General features: G+C 44.3%; 1 protein-coding gene across 7 annotated transcripts; it reads right to left on the bottom strand.

The window, feature by feature from the left end:
- Window positions 1–749: 749 nt before the first annotated feature.
- LOC144079007 (membrane-associated guanylate kinase, WW and PDZ domain-containing protein 3-like) lies at window positions 750–17,615 on the bottom strand. 7 transcript variants are annotated; one of them, XR_013301382.1, is made up of 22 exons: window positions 17,340–17,614; window positions 14,262–14,313; window positions 13,948–14,185; window positions 12,698–12,814; window positions 12,501–12,620; window positions 11,838–12,008; window positions 11,533–11,713; window positions 11,397–11,464; window positions 11,099–11,266; window positions 10,638–10,807; window positions 10,326–10,404; window positions 9,964–10,108; window positions 9,208–9,728; window positions 9,047–9,115; window positions 8,777–8,980; window positions 8,408–8,668; window positions 5,285–5,485; window positions 5,133–5,197; window positions 4,688–4,834; window positions 4,379–4,517; window positions 2,362–3,229; window positions 750–2,010 (listed from the first exon to the last, which is right to left on the bottom strand). XR_013301382.1 is itself a non-coding variant. In XM_077607572.1 (22 exons), the coding sequence occupies exons 2-22, from the start codon at window positions 14,301–14,303 to the stop codon at window positions 3,223–3,225; spliced, it is 3,201 nt and encodes a 1,066-aa protein (XP_077463698.1). In that variant the 5' UTR covers window positions 14,304–14,313; window positions 17,340–17,615; the 3' UTR covers window positions 3,080–3,222. The 7 variants fall into 7 exon arrangements, 5 of the variants coding, with proteins under 5 accessions (XP_077463680.1, XP_077463672.1, XP_077463661.1 ...); XM_077607572.1 differs by lacking the exon at window positions 750–2,010 and adding an exon at window positions 3,962–4,049 and having other exon boundaries at window positions 3,080–3,229; window positions 17,340–17,615; XM_077607554.1 differs by having other exon boundaries at window positions 750–3,229; window positions 8,408–8,665; window positions 17,340–17,615.
- Window positions 17,616–18,454: the final 839 nt, after the last annotated feature.

Here is an 18,454-nt window from a genome sequence, read left to right as displayed (position 1 = left end):
TTTCCAATTCAATATCCTGTTTTTGGTGTTTTTTTCAGAGGGTTGGAATGAATTAATTTGTTTTTAGTTTATTTCAAAGGGAAACGTCCGTTCGAGTTACGAAAAGCTCGACATACGATCTCAGTCCCGGAACGGATTAAGATCGTATGTCGAGGTACTACTGTATAGTGATTTAAATGTTCAACTTTTAATTGGGAAAATAAAAATAAAAAAAGTTATTGGCTAAAACCCAAACCTTTTAGTTAAACTGGACTTCAATGAAGTGTTTTGAAAAAAAAAATTGAGGTGTACAATTTTATTCAAATGATTTCTGCGATAGTTGGAATAGACTCCACCACCCAACCGTGCAACCGTATTTCACATGAATGTCATCTATTCTTGGTGTCCATTGCTTTTAGTAAACAGGAGTTTAATTAAGTAATTGGAACTTAATATTCAAAATAATCTGAACTTCTGTTCAGTTGTTAAAACTCACATTTTTTAAGTTTTCAATGTCAACCTGATCAGATGAGTTAGGCATACTCAGAACAACTTACGAGAACAAGAATTTCAGTTATGTCTTCCTAAAATCCAAGATAACATGACAATTGTAAAACATTTAAAGCGCTTAAATAGGATATATTTGAAAAATGACATTTGTCGGAATGTCCCGAGGACATTTTGACAAAAAGTCCAATGAGATCTCTATGAGCGCTTAGTCTGAGTTTCAAATGCCAACATCACCATGCAAATCAAAACCAGCCAAATAGTTTAATATTAATGTTGAATATTTATTGAAACAGTCCATAAATTGGCATAAAAGAGAGACACAGGAAGTGGACAACCGACCCCTCGGGTACAAGAGGGTTTCTGACAGGTAGTTTGCCAACAGCCTCGATGCCCTCTTGCTGGGTGAAAGCTGACATAAATGAGGCACTTTAGTTAGCACGCAGAGCCGCGGGACATCGGATCGGAGCTTGCTTGTTGCTATAGAACAGTGATTCTCAACTACCGCTTGCGGAAAAATGATCTTATTTCACACATTTGTCCTAAATTTAATATCATAAGCTACAACTAATCTTTCTTTGTTTATCTAAGCACGTAACTTTATTTTTGTTGTTGCCAGCATCAGTAGCAGAAATAAAATAAATACATTTCAAAGTATTTGAAAGGTATTTTTTCATGAATAACTTTGCAAATATTATAAATATAAAGGTTTGTATAAAATATAAATATTTTAATTATACCTTTTCTTCATTCATTAAAAAAATAATTTATTGAACTGAAATATGAACCTCACTAATATAAATAAACACAATAAAGGGGGCAAAACACAAAATATTTCAATAACCTCTTTAAAATGTAGCTTTTAATGCAGCTATTAACGTTAGCTTAATGCTTGATCCGGCGATTTAAATTGCCGCAAATGAGTGACATTCCAGATCAAAGCAGCTTCAATGATTTAAAAAAAAAATCATAAATACTACCCGTTATCACAAATTTGCTCTATCTATTTTGTGATTTTTATTTTGTTGTAGCTATTATTTACCTTTTATTATATTGCTCTGTATTTTAATATACTTTCTGAATTTGATTGAGCACCTACTTGAAAGCAAAAAATACAAGTAAGAATTTTTACTTAATTGGAAAATGGCCTGTAAAGAGTGAGAAATACTCAATACAAGAGGGTTGACAAACCTATAGTATCTATGTGGATGACATAGTGAAAGCAATTAAGTTCTTTTTCACTGGATCGCAGAAGCTCTTAGTGTATGCATTTTTAATTCATGCAACAAAATAAGTCACGGCACCCACACCCTCAGAAAGTCTATTTCTGGAAGAATTGGAATGAAAACATCATTCACTACGTGTCCTTTTTGTGACCAGTTCATTGAGTGTGGCGTGCCGTGAGATTACTCTCGCATAAACTATCTACTTTGGCGCAATAAAGGTTGGGAAACACTGCTATAGTAACAATTTGCTCATTAGGCTGTGTTGCCATAGCGAGGATAAGATTGACAGCCAGGAGGACTCTGTGTGTGCGTGTGTGTATGGCTTATCACAAGCAGGTTTTCATTACAAGCAAGCAATCAGACTCTATTATTCTATAACCATATCTCGTCATGTAATTTACCAAAGACCTTACACGCTCACATAAAAAGCATAATACGCAAACACACAATCCACATTTCTCCCCCAAATGAATCCGACAAAGATGTACGAAATCCACACGCATTCTCAGTTAGCAAATTCCACAATATGCAATCACATCACATACGTACAATTCAACACTCATAGAAAAATGCGCACACAATCCACCCAGCCACACAAAGTCCACGCAGACCCGCAAAAAAAGCATTCAATCTACACACACGCACACACTGCTGTGTGAGTTTATATGGCTCATCAGAAATTCTAAAGGTCTTTTTCATTACAAGCAAGCAATTCATCGCTAATACCCTATAATCCTTATTTGAATAATTCACTAAGGTCCTTTCAGGTTAAAAAAATAAAAATGATTGACATGCTTTAATATCAGGACGTGTCATCTTTAGAGTTCAGTCATTTGCATACTTGTTTTTTTCGGCCACGCCTCTTTTGCACCTCCCCCTTCAACCGCAAGCGTTGTCTGATCACATGCAGGAAAGGCCGGTCTTTTTAAAAATAAGAGCCCTTGAAAGAACCAAAATAAATGTAACCTGCCAACCAATGTCCAGTCAGAGTGCAAGGCCACCCAATAGGCTCCGCTCACTAAGGCGACTGCCAATCAGAACTTGCGTCAGTTTCTGCGGGCTGGGCTCTAGCCAGGGCAGGCCCCGCACCTCTTCCTGTCTTGCGCCGGGTCTTCTCCAATCGGAAGCCACGCTGGCGCCCGACTGGCTGTTTTCAGATTGGCTGTCGGACTGCCGCTCATCACGCGGCATCAGGAAGGAGAACGCCGCTTGCTGGGAATCCTCCTCCTCCTCCCCTCTCTCCATTTGCTCCTCTCTCATCCTGCTCTCTTGCTCCCTCCTCCTTTTACCTTTCTCCTCTTCTCGCTCTTTCCTTCGTCTCCTTGCTTCCTCCTCCACGAGGTCCAGGTCCAAACCAGGAGGCCCGACTGCTCCTCGTCTTCCTTGGGTCTGTCTCGGTTTGGCTCCCTTTGCTCCTTTTCTACTTTGGGGGCTGCGGGAGCCGGCCATCACGATGACCGCAGGCACCTCCTGCTCCTCCGTAAGTGAGGAGGACGAGGAGGATTCTACCTCAGGGCCTGGAAAAAAAAGGCAAAGATCAATCCAATAATTTGATTTAAAAAAATATATATAAATAAAGATATGTGTATTCTTTGTTTTTTTGCCATCCTTCTACGATAGGGAGCGAGTACGACTTTAATACTTGATAGGGGACACATTTGAGAGCACAACACGTGTAATCCATTTTACCTGGGAGAAGAAAAATGGGCTGGACATGGACGCCCGTCAATGGCAGATGAACATTCACAGCCAGCCCGCCCAGTTAATTGGATGTCTATTGTTGTCAATAGCCTAAGCATGATTAAATGTAAAATCGGATTCTGTTTGTATTCAGTTTGTGTAGTGTCCCAACTATTGGAAAAGAATTAGTTGAATAACTATTTCGATTGATTTTTGTTTTCATAAAGATTTTACTAATGAATGAATACTAATGAATTCATGACAAAATCATAGAATCATAATTGGTTAGTTCTTCTATAAAGGCTTAGTGAATGAATGTTGCTGTTGACAAAACTGGCTTTTAACTTGTGAAATGCAAAAATCCTAAAAGGACGAATAGATAAACATTTTTACAATGTCATTTCTATTTGCTGTTACTAGAAGGTAAAAAAAAAAATCCATTTAAATGTGTACTTGTCATTTGACAGGAATGGGGTTTGGACTCCACAACAACATATTGATGTAATGAGCCATAATGACCAAGAATGAGTCAGATGGAGGAGGAAGAGAAGACCCTGAAGGTTACCGACCGCGAGTTTTCCGTGCGTCCGATGACGTAGAAGCACGGCTCGCCCTGCTTGGAGTTTGTCATGCACAGAGACAGGCTGGACAGCTCCACTGAGGAAAAGGAGGAAGAAGAAGAGAACAAGAGCAGGAAGGAGAAGGTAGCATAAGTAGGAGAAGCCTTCTGATTGGTTGAGAACTGTGTATGCACACTAAATCGGATAGGTGAAATAATAGATTTCTTTAAGCAGGAAAAAAAAATGGATTCTACCTTTTTTCTTAAAAAAGGGGGTGGAAACGATTGCTTAGAAACGGTTAGAAGTTAAAAAGCAACAACAACAGCGCAACGTCTCCTTTAAGAATGAAGCTGGGAGTGTCAAGTGGAAAGGAAAGAGTGAGCGAGAGTGTAAGTGAGCACACGCCGGTAGAGTGGTCATCGTCACCGTAATCGGGGACGTAGCCGTTTCCTTTCTTCAGGACCAGGTGGATCCGATGGCCTCCTCTTCGGATCTGCTCCACGGCCTGACTGTGCGTCATTCCCGCTGTGCTGTCCCCATTTATCTCCACCAGCTGATCCGAAACCTGAGGGAGAGCAACGAGAGAGACGCTGCAGTGTTGGTGTCGATTGACCGCGATAGGCGTCTAAGCCGCTTGACTGAGAGGAATGGCAGCGATGGCAGCCAATTGGTGAAAGAACATCGTAGTTACAGATTGGCATGCTAATGATTAATTAGGAGTGTTTCTGAATGTACCTGCATTTTGTTGCTGCACTGCGCTGGTCCGCCATCCATCAGTCCTAGCACATAGAGTCCCATATTGTACTCGCTGCCTCCTCTCAGGGAGAAACCGAAACCTGTTGGGCCTCGCTCCAGATCCACTCTGTAGAACCTGGACTCATTCTGATGAGCACAAACAACAGTGCAACCAACGTGACTGACACTGAGACCATCGCTTAGTGAACGAATGGGTCGACTGCTACAAGAGCTCGTTTTGTTTAATCTCAGAAGCAGCTTTTGGTGAACAAAAGGATTTTGAATGGAATTTGCCTCCCCTGGAACCATTGTGGGGCAATTAAGTCCATTTGTGTGTAATCTGAAGGTCAAATTGCACCCAAAAAATTCTGATACAAAAATTCAATCTCTCCGAAAGTGTCATTCTGATACATCCATTTCTTTCTATGATGAAAGGACGTGATACCTTAGCTCTCCCTCTGCATCCCTTGGTGAAGTGCTTGTCGATTTCCACCTCAGCTCCTTCTGACGCTGTGTTGGACAACAAAAAGTCTCCATTGGCCATTGACATCGAAAGGTGGAATTGTGACTTGTGAAAAATGGTTGCGCGCAACTCACGCGCTCGCGGCGTCACGCTCAGCTTAAGCGTGTTGCCCGCCCTTCGCAGGATCTGGGCCAGGTCTCGGTGGTGCAGGGACGCCACCCGCCGTCCCTCCACGGCCTCCAACTGGTCTCCGGGCTGGATGAGGCCGCTGCGGGCCGCCGGACTGCCACGCCGCACCGTCACAAAGCGATGGGACATCATGGATTGGGACGGAGCTGGGGATGGTGGGAGGAGTTAATGGTGATGCGTGGACAGATAGGATCTGACTGCCCTCAATTTTTCCAAATGTCCCATCATTGAAAACAATGGCCTTACTGTGCATGTTCTATTTTTTTTAACAAAAAAATAAAATAAAAAGCCTTACTATACATGGTCACTAGCAGCCTGGGAGTTAAATGTAAATTCTTAAAGCCTCAAAATTTCCATAAATGTAATATATAGTGAAATCCTGACCAAGAAGGCTTATGTGGGATGCTATTTTAAAAAAAATAAAAACAAAACAATTAAATGTTATAATAGTAAATTCCCCTTACATTGTTCTGGACCAATTTATACCAAAATGTGTTGAGCTCTTAGCCGCCTAATGTATATTTGGCAAAGCAGCAATTAGGAAAACTGAATTATTCACATAAGCTTCAAACGTTTCACCAAGGCCCCCCCCAAAAAAGAAAAAAAAATTGAACGCCCTATATCGCCATCTCCGATGCCAAGGGAGCAAAGTAAAAAAGCGTTGATGTCGCGCCGTTGAGCAACACGAAAGCTAGAGAGCTGACTCGATCTGGACTGACAGCACCACTCTGCATAGAACAACTCACTAAATCTAAAAATAGGGCAAAAAACATCTGAAAATCCTGCACCAATTGTCCAGAGCTGAGACAGCAAGTGCGTTTTGCAAAAGTTAGGACAAAGCAGTTTCTCTGGTTACCCTAGCTAGCGGCTGTCAGCGGGGTTCGTCTGAGGATGTTTGCTCCTGATAAAAAATGCAGAACGTCAGTAAATAAAAGATGAATTCTTCATCTTTATCAGCACTCTGGAATGTTTGAACCTCTCGGTACTTGTGACCCACTTGTGTAGTTGGCACGCAGCTGCCCAAAAGCACGCTGACACGGTGGTACGTGGCGCAATTCTACAATTTGATGATTTAGACCGCAAACAAAGCAAGAAAATGGAGCAAGGTCGTTAAAAAGTAAATCATGTTTAGGGTGATTTCACTTTTGTGTGTGCGTGCGTGTGTGTGTGTGTGTGTGTGTGTGTGTGTGTGTGTGTGTGTGTGTGTGTGTGTTTGTCGATGACTCACCGACTGTTAAAGCAGGGGTGGGCAAACATTTCAGCTCAAGGGCCACATTTGACTTTCAAAACAGACACATGTGCCAGATCAAGTGTAAAAAAAAGATGTCAAAGTCTCAGGTGGGGTTAAAAAATGATATTCTGTGCTGATGTGGAGAAAAGTTGAGATCCAATCAGGACATTCACTGCCACTTTTCCCAGTTCAAATGGATTGCACATCTACTGCCATCAATGATAGTTAATAGTGTAGTTAGTAGTGAAATAATCACATTTGTGTCGTATTATTTACAAGCAATCACATTGTAGTGATGCAGTTTGTTTTTAAAAATACATCAAATGGATGTAAAACAATTTAGTGTCCAATCAGCCTACCGTGCATGTTTTTGAAATGTGGGAGGAAACCAGAGTACTCGTAGGAAACCCACGCAAGCCCGTGGAGAACATGCAAACTCCACACAGGTGGACGTGACCTGGATTTAAACCCAGGACCCCAGAGCTGTGAGGCTGACGCGCTAACCACTCGCTCCACCGGCCCGCCCTCATATCATACTGAATGACCAGAAATTGTTCATGTGTTAGGGCATTACTGTGAGCAAAAAATAATAATAATTGCTGTAACAAGCAGACAAAGGACTAAACATGGAAATTAGCCTTTGGCTATAATCTTACATGTATTTACATATTTGTACAATGGGTGAACAACATTAGGGTGAAGAGAATTCTGCACTCTGTAGCCTACGGGTGACACTTTTCCTCCAAGTAAAAGGAATATTCCCATCAATCAAGGTCAGCCAATAATTGCAAAGTAAGACTCCGCCCCAAAACATTGCATCACACGCCAATGTTCTTCATCACATAAATAGAAGTCCTCCTCAGCCAGCGACGTGCCGTTCACAATCAGATTAGGTTCAATCCAAGGAGAGCATGCAGACGCCACACACACAAAGACCGAAGCCCAAATTCAAACACCGAACCTCAGAAATGAGACCGCATATCCACTGTGATACCATCCGATGATCTCTAGTCAGTTTTAAGCAGGTTCTGTAAACCTCGCCAGCAGCACGTAGAAAAATACTCATGCACACCAACACACAATCACTTACATTTAGAGTCCTTGACCCTCTTGAGAACAGATTGCAGTCGCTCCAACATCTTCAACCAGAACCTATTTAGGTGTGTGTGCGTGCGTGTCGAGTGCCAGACAGCAGCCAAGTGTTTCAGATGAGGGGAAACCACTCGCCGTGGGGGCTGAGCCTGCACTGGTGGGTGGGACTGACACACAGATTGTCCGTGTGTGTGTGTGTGTGTGTGTGTGTGTGTGTGTGTGTGTGTGTGTGTGTGCATAAAGCAGGGAGTACACGCCCCCCGAAACTAGGGCCAACCTCAGTTCAAAGCACCTGACTCTCACACACTCAGCCCTTTGAGTCCCATAAAAACAACTCACAGAACAAAAGGTCATTGTTTCTGTTACTTGGGGAGAAACAATGTTACAAGAAGTGGGATAGCTACATAAAACTCCAACCATAAAGCACAAGTCATGATAACAGCATAGAGGTCATAAGTTAACGGGGTTTCAAGAAAAAAGGAAAGGTATCAAATGGCAATAAAAGGTGACACAACATTCAGCACAATAACGAGGTTACGAATGTGATGAGGGGGCAATTAGCAATAATGATGGGTTGAGTGCAATCTCCCAGCAGTATATCTATTTGTGAGGTAACAAAATATGATAATGAAAACAAACTTGATAACGACACCTCCGTAATTTATCTTTCCTTGTGTTTTACGTTGTTTAACAGATTGATTAGTATTTCTTTTCTAGATGATAAAAAACATTGAAAGCAACCCACCTCCACGGTTGATCTCTTGGGATGCGATGACAAATCCGAAGCCTTCGCCGGGCCGCCTCGACAGCTCCACCTCTACCTTCTTCCCCTCCCTGGTTTCCTTGGCGACGGCCCCCCTGACTAGCCCCCCGGCGCTCTCCTCCACACCCTGCAGGTCACGCGGCTCCAAGGTCAAGGTGACAGGAACCGAGTCTAGGAAGCTGGTGCTTTGGATGAGGCCCGTGGTGGGGGGCCCATTGGGAGTTTGGCTTTGAGGGGTCCCTGCTAAACAAACAAACACAAAATAAAAAAATAAAAAACACTCGTTGAATAAAAAACATCCTGCTGAATAAACTTTAATGTATCGGCCAGAGTCCAAAGTCAGGCTGTCACCTGCTGCTGGACGGTGCCCCCCCGGTGGGGCCTCCATCGCCAAACCAGCCTGACAGAGTGGGGGAACGCCTCCCACCAAGGCACGCGAGGACGGGGAAGGCAAATCGGTAGAAGCGGAAGGGTTGGACGCCCCGCTTGTGAGACCATGAGGAGAGGGGAGGGGCTTGTATAAATTAGGCGTGACCAAAGGTGCGCAGGCGGGAGCTGAGGGCGGAAGACAAAAAAGTTCAATAGTGTGCCAATTATCGGCAAGTTTGATGAGCGAAGTACCTCGCCTGTGCACAAGCAGAACCACATTCCCCTGTTTTGAGTGATCCTGCAGAATCTTCTGGACCTGAGGTAGGTTCAGAACATACCCGCCGTTAGTGATGCCCCCCGTACGAAAGTGACAACCCGACTATTATTTTCCCATTGAAGTGTTCTGACCTGAGAGAATTTGAAGTTCTGCACGTCAGCACCGTTGATCTTGACCACAGCGTCCCCCGGCTGTAGGGAGGGGCACTGTCTGCGGTCCCAGACCCGCCTTACTACGGCCAGCTGACCCCCCGGTCCTCCCGCTGTTATGCTGAAACCCAGACCGCCGCCCTCGCAGCGCTCCAGGGCTACCGGCACCAGCTCGCCGGGGGGGAAGGACCCTGTACCCAAAGGGAGTGCCAAGCCCGCGTTTCCTAGGGGGGTTTGAGAGGGCACTTGGTGATTGGCTGGGCATCCGTTGAAGCCGCAGGGCGCCATCTCCCGGGGCGGCGTGGGGGGTAGGCAGGTCTGCGGCATCGGGGGACGCTGCGCCGGGACGCCGGGGGGCGAGGACTCGCGCACTTTGGATGAGGACGCAACGGGGTAGGTGGATGTAGACAGGTCACTCTCTGAGGACTTGGAGCTCTGATGGTGGAGGAGGGAGGAGCACGAGGAGCGGGTGGGGAGGGTGCTACTATTGTATCCAATCACAGAGGACCTGTGCAGAAGGAGCAGATTGACAGCGCTTTCCAGAATGTGATTTTTACCCTTAAATCAGAGTTCTAAAAACAGTGAATCTGGGGGCAATTTGTGTGTCCTTACAGGACAATGGCATCAGGAATTGAACTTTTAATACTTGTGGGACATTCTTGTTTGCTTTGGAGCTGTAAGATTTTTTTCTGAATGCTTTGGGACAGATGACTTGAGGTGATGATGCTAACACGTTAGCTCACCTCCGAGTGCTCCCGTCAGAGTTGCTATGATTGGATGACATCCTCTCGGAGGAAGGTGGGGGGTGGGCCATGGGGATTTCAGAGGAAGTGGGAGTTGGCGGGCCTACTACGCCATTGGTTAATGGCTCTACTGAATAGGACGGCCCTGTAATGACAATAAAAAGAGGATGAAAAACAGGTAGAAAAAACTTTTCATGTCTTTCCACCTGAGCATCAAACTCAGTTATGGGATAAGACTGAACTTTAATTACAGTTTTTTTTGGTTAGGACATTGTGCAAAAAAACCCACCATCTGTTCCCCCTACGCCCAAAAAGTCTGAGTTGAAAATGATGGATAACAAGAGTGTTTAGCGTCTGCTGACCTGACCCGCCGCTGGTGGCATCCTGCACATGGCTGTAGGTTAGTGGTCCACGCTGGTGGTTAGCTGGAGGAGTCTGTGGCTGATGGGTGGAGTTTAGCGACTCAGATTTACATGTTAACATTGTAACAAATGACAAACATGGCTTAATAAGTCTGTTAGCAACATATATACATTGATAGAATGTAACAAATAGTGTTATTGTGGCAACATTGAACTCACCCATGTTTTTTCAAGTCAAGTTGAACTTTAAGTAAGTGTTAAAAAGGGGAAGTGTGCTATAATTAGGGAGAAAGTAAAGGACAAAAAAGATACCGTGTCTAATGTGTGTTTTGGACAGCCATCCGGGTTGTACAGCATCGGATACCCTCGCCTCAGAACCACGTCCACGCTCTGACCCATCGGAACTGTTTTAAGCATCTCCACGACTTCTTTGTGCGACCGGCCCAGCACGCACAGGTCATTGATGTACACCAGGATGTCGGCTATGGAATGTGGATGGGCCAGAGAAGGTCAAAAGAAGTTTACTTCTGAATCTTGTTGTATGTATAATGCTAGTCCCAAAGAGAAAAATATCTAGTGCGAAGTGTAGGTAAATGTGCGTGAGTGTGTATTTTGTGTGTGTGTGTATGTGTATGGATTAGGGGGTCATGAGAATTAAACATAATCCTCTCTATTTAAATCTCTGTCTTTAGAACAAGTAAAAGCTCTCAGTCACATGAGTATGATTGACAGCGCCTACGTATTAGGCGCTGTGCTCTGAGTGATGGACGTACCTTGGTGGAGGGCGGGCGGTCCGCCAGGCGTGACGCTGTACACCTGCAGGAACTCCCGCGTTCGACTTCCTCCCACGATGTTGAAACCGAAGCCTCGCGGGCCTTTGGAGAGACGAGTGTGTACCGAAAAGCCTTCCAGCTGATTTGGTTGATCTGTGAACTCTGGAACTGAGAGCGTGATGTTTTTTTTGAAGATCGCCATTGCAAATTGCAAAGTGCGAAGATCACAAGCAAAGTGGCAACATAACAAGTGGAACAATTGCCATAAAATCTGAAATACATTATGTCACAGACTCACGTTCTCCTGGGCTGGAAGCGATCTCTTTGTTGTGAGTACGAAGATCCTGTCTGGCCTTTGTCACGTGACTGGCAGACATGGTCCTGGTGAATATTTCCATCTTCACAGTGCATACTGTGATGGCGATATGACTCACTCAACGTAAAAGTTGTGGTCGCCGTTCCCGAACGCCATCTCCCACGCGTCCGCCGTGGAAGCTCGTCCTCGTCCTGCTCCCCTTCCTCCGTTCTCCATTGCCTCGCTGCCGGTCCCCGCCAAAGATTCTCCCCAGGAATGGCTCATGGGAAGCGTGGTGGGCGGGGCTCCGGCTGACCCTGCTGGAAGACAGATGATGGATTTCGTGTCTCTTTTTTCAACCGCGACTCGGAAGGTCGCAAAAACGAATTATTATAGAAACGCGTACAAGACTGAGTAACTTCCACCATCATGTAGACTACATACCAGACAGGCCACTGTCCTCTTCACTGTTGTCTTCTTCTACAGTTTTTTCCAGGTTGCTGAGTGATTTGCTTCTAGTCCTGAAGTTCCTCAGTAGGTTACGATGCTCCTGGTACGTTATTGGTGGACTGTCTGGACCTATGTGAACTGGGCGGGGTGTCCCATAATAGTTGCCTATGAAAGAGTCAGTAATTTAGTCAGTGAATTTGAAGTCTTTAGAATTTTTCTCATACATGTTTTCAATGACGTTCCCTCTGGCTTCATTATTTAATAGAATTGCTAGCAGTGGAGTTTTGTGTCGACATAAATACTTTGTCGGGTCATCATCTGAATAAACTTATGCTTGGTTTATTCTTGGCTGAGTTTGGTTGTCATGGTAATTTTGCAGGAATGGGTCTTGTTAATCTTTGAATAAAACTCTTACAAAAAGAACACAGCTGTGATCATTAGGCTAAATGTCTGTCAGCTTCATTCTAACCTAAAAAGATGAATGCAAAAGATGGGCACTCGCATAGCTATCGTGAAAGAACTATCAAAAAACAAACATAGCTTACATTAGCACAAAGACAAAAGTACGTATATAGTGACCGTCTCGAAACCTTTGTGATTCAGTTTGAAAATTCAGAGTTTAATCTTATCGAGCTCACCAAAGACTGGGTATTTTACCTTTGAACTTTCCGCTTTCCAACAGCGCCCCCGACTCCTCCAGGGAGAAGAACTCCTCGATGGACACAAAGTTGTAGTCGACACCGCTGATTTCCCCATCGCGAGGCTGCCGGGTTGTACCTGCCGAGTGGAAATGTGATGTCACCACCACGAAGCAAGGCGGGCATCCCGTAATTTGCGCATGTGTGCGCGCTCACAGGGCACGGCACGCAGATAAAGGTTCTCTCGGATGAGCTGCTGCAGCTGGCTGTCCATGGAAGTCGGTGTGAAACACTTACTGAGGTATAAGCGGAGGTCTTTACACAGAGATGCACCTGTGACTCACACACAAACGCAGTCATGTCATAGTCAATAGCCACAATAATGAGCTAGATAAACACCAAACGGTAGCAAAAATCTGGTAAAAGCTATATAATTCTTTACATCGGTTTAATGATATGATTACGGCATGGTTTTATGAAGTACAGTAATACCTCGCCATACGAGGAATTTGAGATACGAGTAAAATTCCGAGCAAATATTTACCTTGAGATACGAGACAAATTTTGAGATACGAGCATTTGAGACAGCCAGTTGGCCAGGCCGCAAGAGGCTGCTGATGATTTCAGCGCACTGTCCTTCTCGCTGCATGTAACTCGTGCAAAGATCTCTACGAGCACTGGGCGGAGCATTGCATTTTTTCCGTTTTTTTTGGTTGCATTAGTCAGTGCAGAATTAAAGGGAAACACAATGGATCCAAAGCAAGCCAGTGCAATGAAGGGTAGTGCAAAGAAAAGGCGTATGATGACAATTGATATTAAGCACGAAATAATCGGAAAACATGAGTAGTGTACGCGTGACTGAGCTGGCTCGCTAATACGTTTGGAGAAGCAGGAAATTCGCCGAAAGCCGCGGTGGAATACATTGACCTCTTTGCCTTGGTTATTGCACAAGAAGGTTTAGATTTAGTTTAACGTAAGATTAAAACTTTTTTAAGTGTGTGTATCGTAATCTAAGTTCATTTAAGTTAAATTTAAAGTTTATGTTACGTTACGGGCACATCCGTCAAGTGACTCTCTCTCTCCCATTCACGAACTCCCCGTTGTATAAAATAATGCCTCATTTTATTATTAAACATCATAACCACTAGTTATTTGTTACTCTGTTAGTAGATGGTGAATTACAACCAATAAAAATGTTTTTCTATTGTAATATCCTGTTTTTTTGTGTTTTTTTTCAGTGGGTGGGAACAAATTAATTTGTATTTAGTTCATTTGTATGGGAAACGTTGATTTGAGATACGAGTAAATCGAAACGAGCGCAGTACATTAGACTTGTATCTCAAGGTACCACTGTACAATATTGTTGAGTGCTATAGTATTTTCATTATTTTCAATGGAAATATATGATGGGAGATGCAAGCGCTTTGAGTTAGCTGCCGCGAGATGAAGTCATTTGAATGGATCACCTGGTGAGACGGTCTTGATCCTAATCGGATGAGGACAGGAGTTGAGGACGCCTCGGACGTCTCCCAGCGTCATGCCCAGCACGGGCGTGCCGCCTATCTCCAAGATGATGTCCCCCACGGTGGCGCCGCCCCCGGGGGCCACTGTCACAAAGGGGAATTCTCCATAGTCGGCGCCGCCCCCGATGGCCAGTCCCAGCTCGCCGGAGCTTCCACCTAACGGCACGAAGCCCTCCTGCACCTGCGTAGAGGACGGGCGGCCATTACCTGCGGGTTAGCCATCGTTAAAACGGCCGCTAGCGTATTGTGATGCCTACCTTTGAGCGCCAGTGCAGCTTCTTCACCGTGTTTTTAGACATTGCGGCCGAGCTGAAAACAGGTTAGTAAATATTATATAAATGTCCATTTTTTTATTGGAGTCATTTCCGCTGACAGGTATTCATCAGTCATATGCTTTTCTAGGGACTAAGAATTTTTGAGAGGCAAATTTGTCTTCAGACCAGTGCATTCTCAGGAGAAACCTATCTTCACTTAACCCTGAGAACCTTCTCTGAGAAATAGAACATTCTCCTGATGCCAATCTTTACTCAAAATTAGAACCTTGTGTGACAACTGGTAACTTCTCCCGGGAGTTATCTTCTCTTTTGATTAACACCTTTTAAAATAACATCCCTCTCTTGAAGGTAGAAGCTCTTCTACTGTAAGGCTGGTACCTTCTCTCTGGGGAAAAAAAACTTTCTTCTCAGAAGACAAGTGCCATCTCCCCTAGAACCGTGTTGGGAAATGGAATCTTCTCGCATGATGAGAATCTTCTCTCAAAATAAGTACCTTCTTTAGAAACTTAGTTTGGGACTGGAATCCTGTCTTGAAATTCCAATAAAGTTGAGGCGATATATTTAATACAAATGAAAGAAATCATTATATTCTGTGATTATTCCTGTTTAAAACAATATCCCAACTTCATTGGAATTGGGGTTGTAAATCGTTATGTCAACGGAGGAACATTTTTGTGGTAAATAGATACTTCTATTGGGACTAAAACATCTTGATAGTGAAATGATCTGATTAAAATCTATATCTCTCTCAGCTAGAACATCTGGGAATCAGTACTTTCTCTTAAGTCATGCAGCTTTTCTCTAGAGCAAAACCTTAGGAAAGGAACATTCTCTGGAGTTTAAATATTCTCAGTTTGCTAGTTCTTTCTCACGGGACTAAACTCTTCTTTCATAAACAGCCACTTTTCTGAAAATGTACTCCATTTTTATTTTCTCACAGGGGAGTAAAATCTTCTCTTGAAAGTAGACATTTCTCTGTGGATTAGAACCTCTTTTGAGTTTAACTTTCCTCCGAAACTTAAATTTCACCCAAGGATTGGTGGTTTCACCTTGTGTCTAAAACCTTCTCATAGGACAAGCACCTTTTCTTCCGTAGGATTAGAGTTTCGAGCATTCATAACACTCCCTCACTATTACAAACCTTACCTTGATACGAAAGCCTTCACTTGTGATTAAAACATTTGCCTGTTATGAGGAACTCTTCCCAAGTTTAGAACATTTATTCGGGAACGACATCTTCTCAATGTATGCCTCCTCTCAAGACTAGAACCTCCCTTCTGACTTGAGCTTCTACTTTGACTAGAACTCTGAAACATTGTTTTGGTCTTTACTTATTGGATAACCTAAACAAACAGTGAGTCGAAGCATAGACACTCATATTCGGATTTCATACATGGCAAACATTACATACACACGTCCATTCACACGCGCGCACACACACACACACACACACACACACACACACACACAGACTAGAACTCTGAAACATTGTTTTGGTCTTTACTTATTGGATAACCTAAACAAACAGTGAGTCGAAGCATAGACACTCATATTCGGATTTCATACATGGCAAACATTACATACACACGTCCATCCACACGCACACACACACACACACACACACACACACACACACACACACACACACACACACACACGTTGGACTCTCGGCTTAATGGACATGTTAACATTCTAAGCACTCATCCACACATCCAACTAAAACAAACACAACGCTAGCAGATGAAGCGTCACTTCCCGATTTGTGTTACCTGTTCTTTGTTTGCGTATGCGTGTGTTGGGGTGTGCACGTGTGTTTCTCTCCACCTGTGGTTGCACTTTGATAGGACCGCTCAAAGGTCGCACGTCAGTGTGTTTAAGGTGTGATGAAAGGAATGTCTGAATACACAAAACACATGTTCTGCATGTTCACTCCAGCCATTACTTTCGTTTCTTTTGCTTTCAAAAGACTTCTCATCTCATCTCATTTTATGAATTGCTTTGCTTGGCTGGAGCCCATCCCTGCTGACTTCGGGCCAGAAGTGGGGGACACCCTGAATTCGTGGCCAGTCAATCGCAGGGCACAAGGAGACAAACAACCATTCACACTCACACTCCACACAGGTGAATCAACCTGGATTTGAACCCAGGTCCCCCACTGTGAGGCTGACTCGGTAACAACTCAACCACCGGGCCGCCCGCCCTTCTTATATCCTTTATACCTAAATATCTATCCCAATTAAGTTAAGTCTAGTCTCCGGGGACTGTGCCATGCAAATGTCCTTAAATTTGAGGAATTTCTATTACCCAACTAGTCAGTTCATCAACACTGGTTGTCAACAGTTATTAGGTTAGAGCAGGGGTGGCCACGTCCGGTCCTCGAGAGCCCCTATCTAGTCTGTTTTCCATATCTCACTCCTCTACCACACCTGAATCAAATGATCAACTCATCCAAATTATTTGATTCAGGTGTGTTGGTGGAGGGAGATATGGAAAACAGACCAGATAGGGGCTCTCGAGGACCGGACTTGGCCACCCCTGGTGGTTTTTCCACTAGACAATTGGCAGGTGAGTTAGTTATTGAGTCATGAATTATATGACGTCATCCACATACACTGACGTCACCTTTGCGCCTGAATCATAATAGGAATTTGATAGGGTCAAGTCAGCTGTTAAAAGAGCATTCCCATCATCCTCTATAGCAACAATCACAACAATGGCAACAATGTAAAAGCATCACGTTGCGTCACAAATCAACAGAAGCGCACAACATATGTGGGGGGGTTGTTGTATTTTTGGGGTTCTGCTGAAGACAAACGCGCACGGATCCAATCTGCAATTGTAAGACCGCCCCCTTTTGCGCGTGGCCGCCTGACAATGTGCTGACAGCGTCATTTTGACCCGCAACCCGCGCACGCGCACGCTCACGAGCACGACCGACCCCCACACCCGCACCACGTATCGTCTTTTTTTCGGGTCAAAACGTTCTCGTGCGCTCACACGCACACACGGACGCAGACACGCAGGCACGCACGCACACACTCACGCGGTGAAGCGTTTTACCGTCATGCTTGTCCACCGTATGGCCGCGTCGCCGTGTTCCTACCCCGGTTTGGGGTCGCTCGACGCGTCGCTGAAGGCTGCTGCAAGGTGCATGCGCGCGTGCGTGCGAGCGTGCGAAGGGGATGGGATGGGGGAGTTTGTTGGCGAGGCGCGTGGCCGGAAGTCACTGCAGGTGAGGGAAGATGGAAGGATGGATGGATGCAAAGTATGCAATGCTGCGAGACGGGGAAACGCACTCGTGTGTACGTAAGGGTTCCCTCTCTCTCTCTCTCTCTCTCTCTCTCGCTCTCTCCGCCCCCCTCTCCCCCTCCTCCCCCCTCTCCTCTCTCTCGCAAGCGCGTGCGCGAACACAGCAAGCGTAACTGCTGGGCTGAGAGGGGGCGTGGCAGCAGGGGAGAAAGCGGAAGTAAAAGTAGACATATAATACGTAGGTATATACTGGTATACTGGATTTATGGAAACGTGTAAGTGGGAAATTATTCAGGTTGGCTCACACGAATTATTCATATCTTTATTCATGAAATGCAAGGTCTGGCACGCTAAAATTCACGACTGAAGTCCTCGTTTGCACAGTACGAATGATTTCTTTTTCATTTTTCTTTCTTTTGTCATCGGTGAATCGCTTGTACGCTTCCGCATATTTCCCTCGCCCCCAAAATGGATTTATTTTGCCCCATTTATTTTATTCATGTGGGCCTTTGTTTACTCCTTGCATTGACCGGACATGAGTCATTTGTTAGTGCGCTCTATGGTTGACTTTTTGAAAAAGCCATTCATTATATTAAGATCAATGTTCCGGTTTGAATCTTTGCTATTCAGCATCTTTGTCACCTTACACGCACTCACGCGCAAGCAGGATACTGTTGCTCTTTTATCCTATAGGGGGCAGCAGAGCACTGTTGATTGTGTCAAACCAATCGTGCACCAAATTAATGTGTACGAAATTAGGAAAATAAAAAAACCAAAGGTTTTCAGTTTCTAGCATGTTTTTCCTTTGTAGAAATCCACATCCTGCCTGGGAAATAGAAAGAAAATAACATTTGAATAATTTTGTTAACCCTTTCAGGAACGGCTGTCTACAGTTGAACTAACTATTCAAAAGTTGACAATAAAAC

The sequence above is a fragment of the Stigmatopora argus genome, chromosome 1 (genome assembly GCF_051989625.1).
Source record: "Stigmatopora argus isolate UIUO_Sarg chromosome 1, RoL_Sarg_1.0, whole genome shotgun sequence".
In the NCBI taxonomy this organism is placed as follows: Eukaryota; Metazoa; Chordata; class Actinopteri; order Syngnathiformes; family Syngnathidae; genus Stigmatopora; species Stigmatopora argus.
The sequence above is the reverse complement of the archived record's forward strand: the minus strand, read 5'-3'. Positions and strand labels throughout refer to the sequence as shown.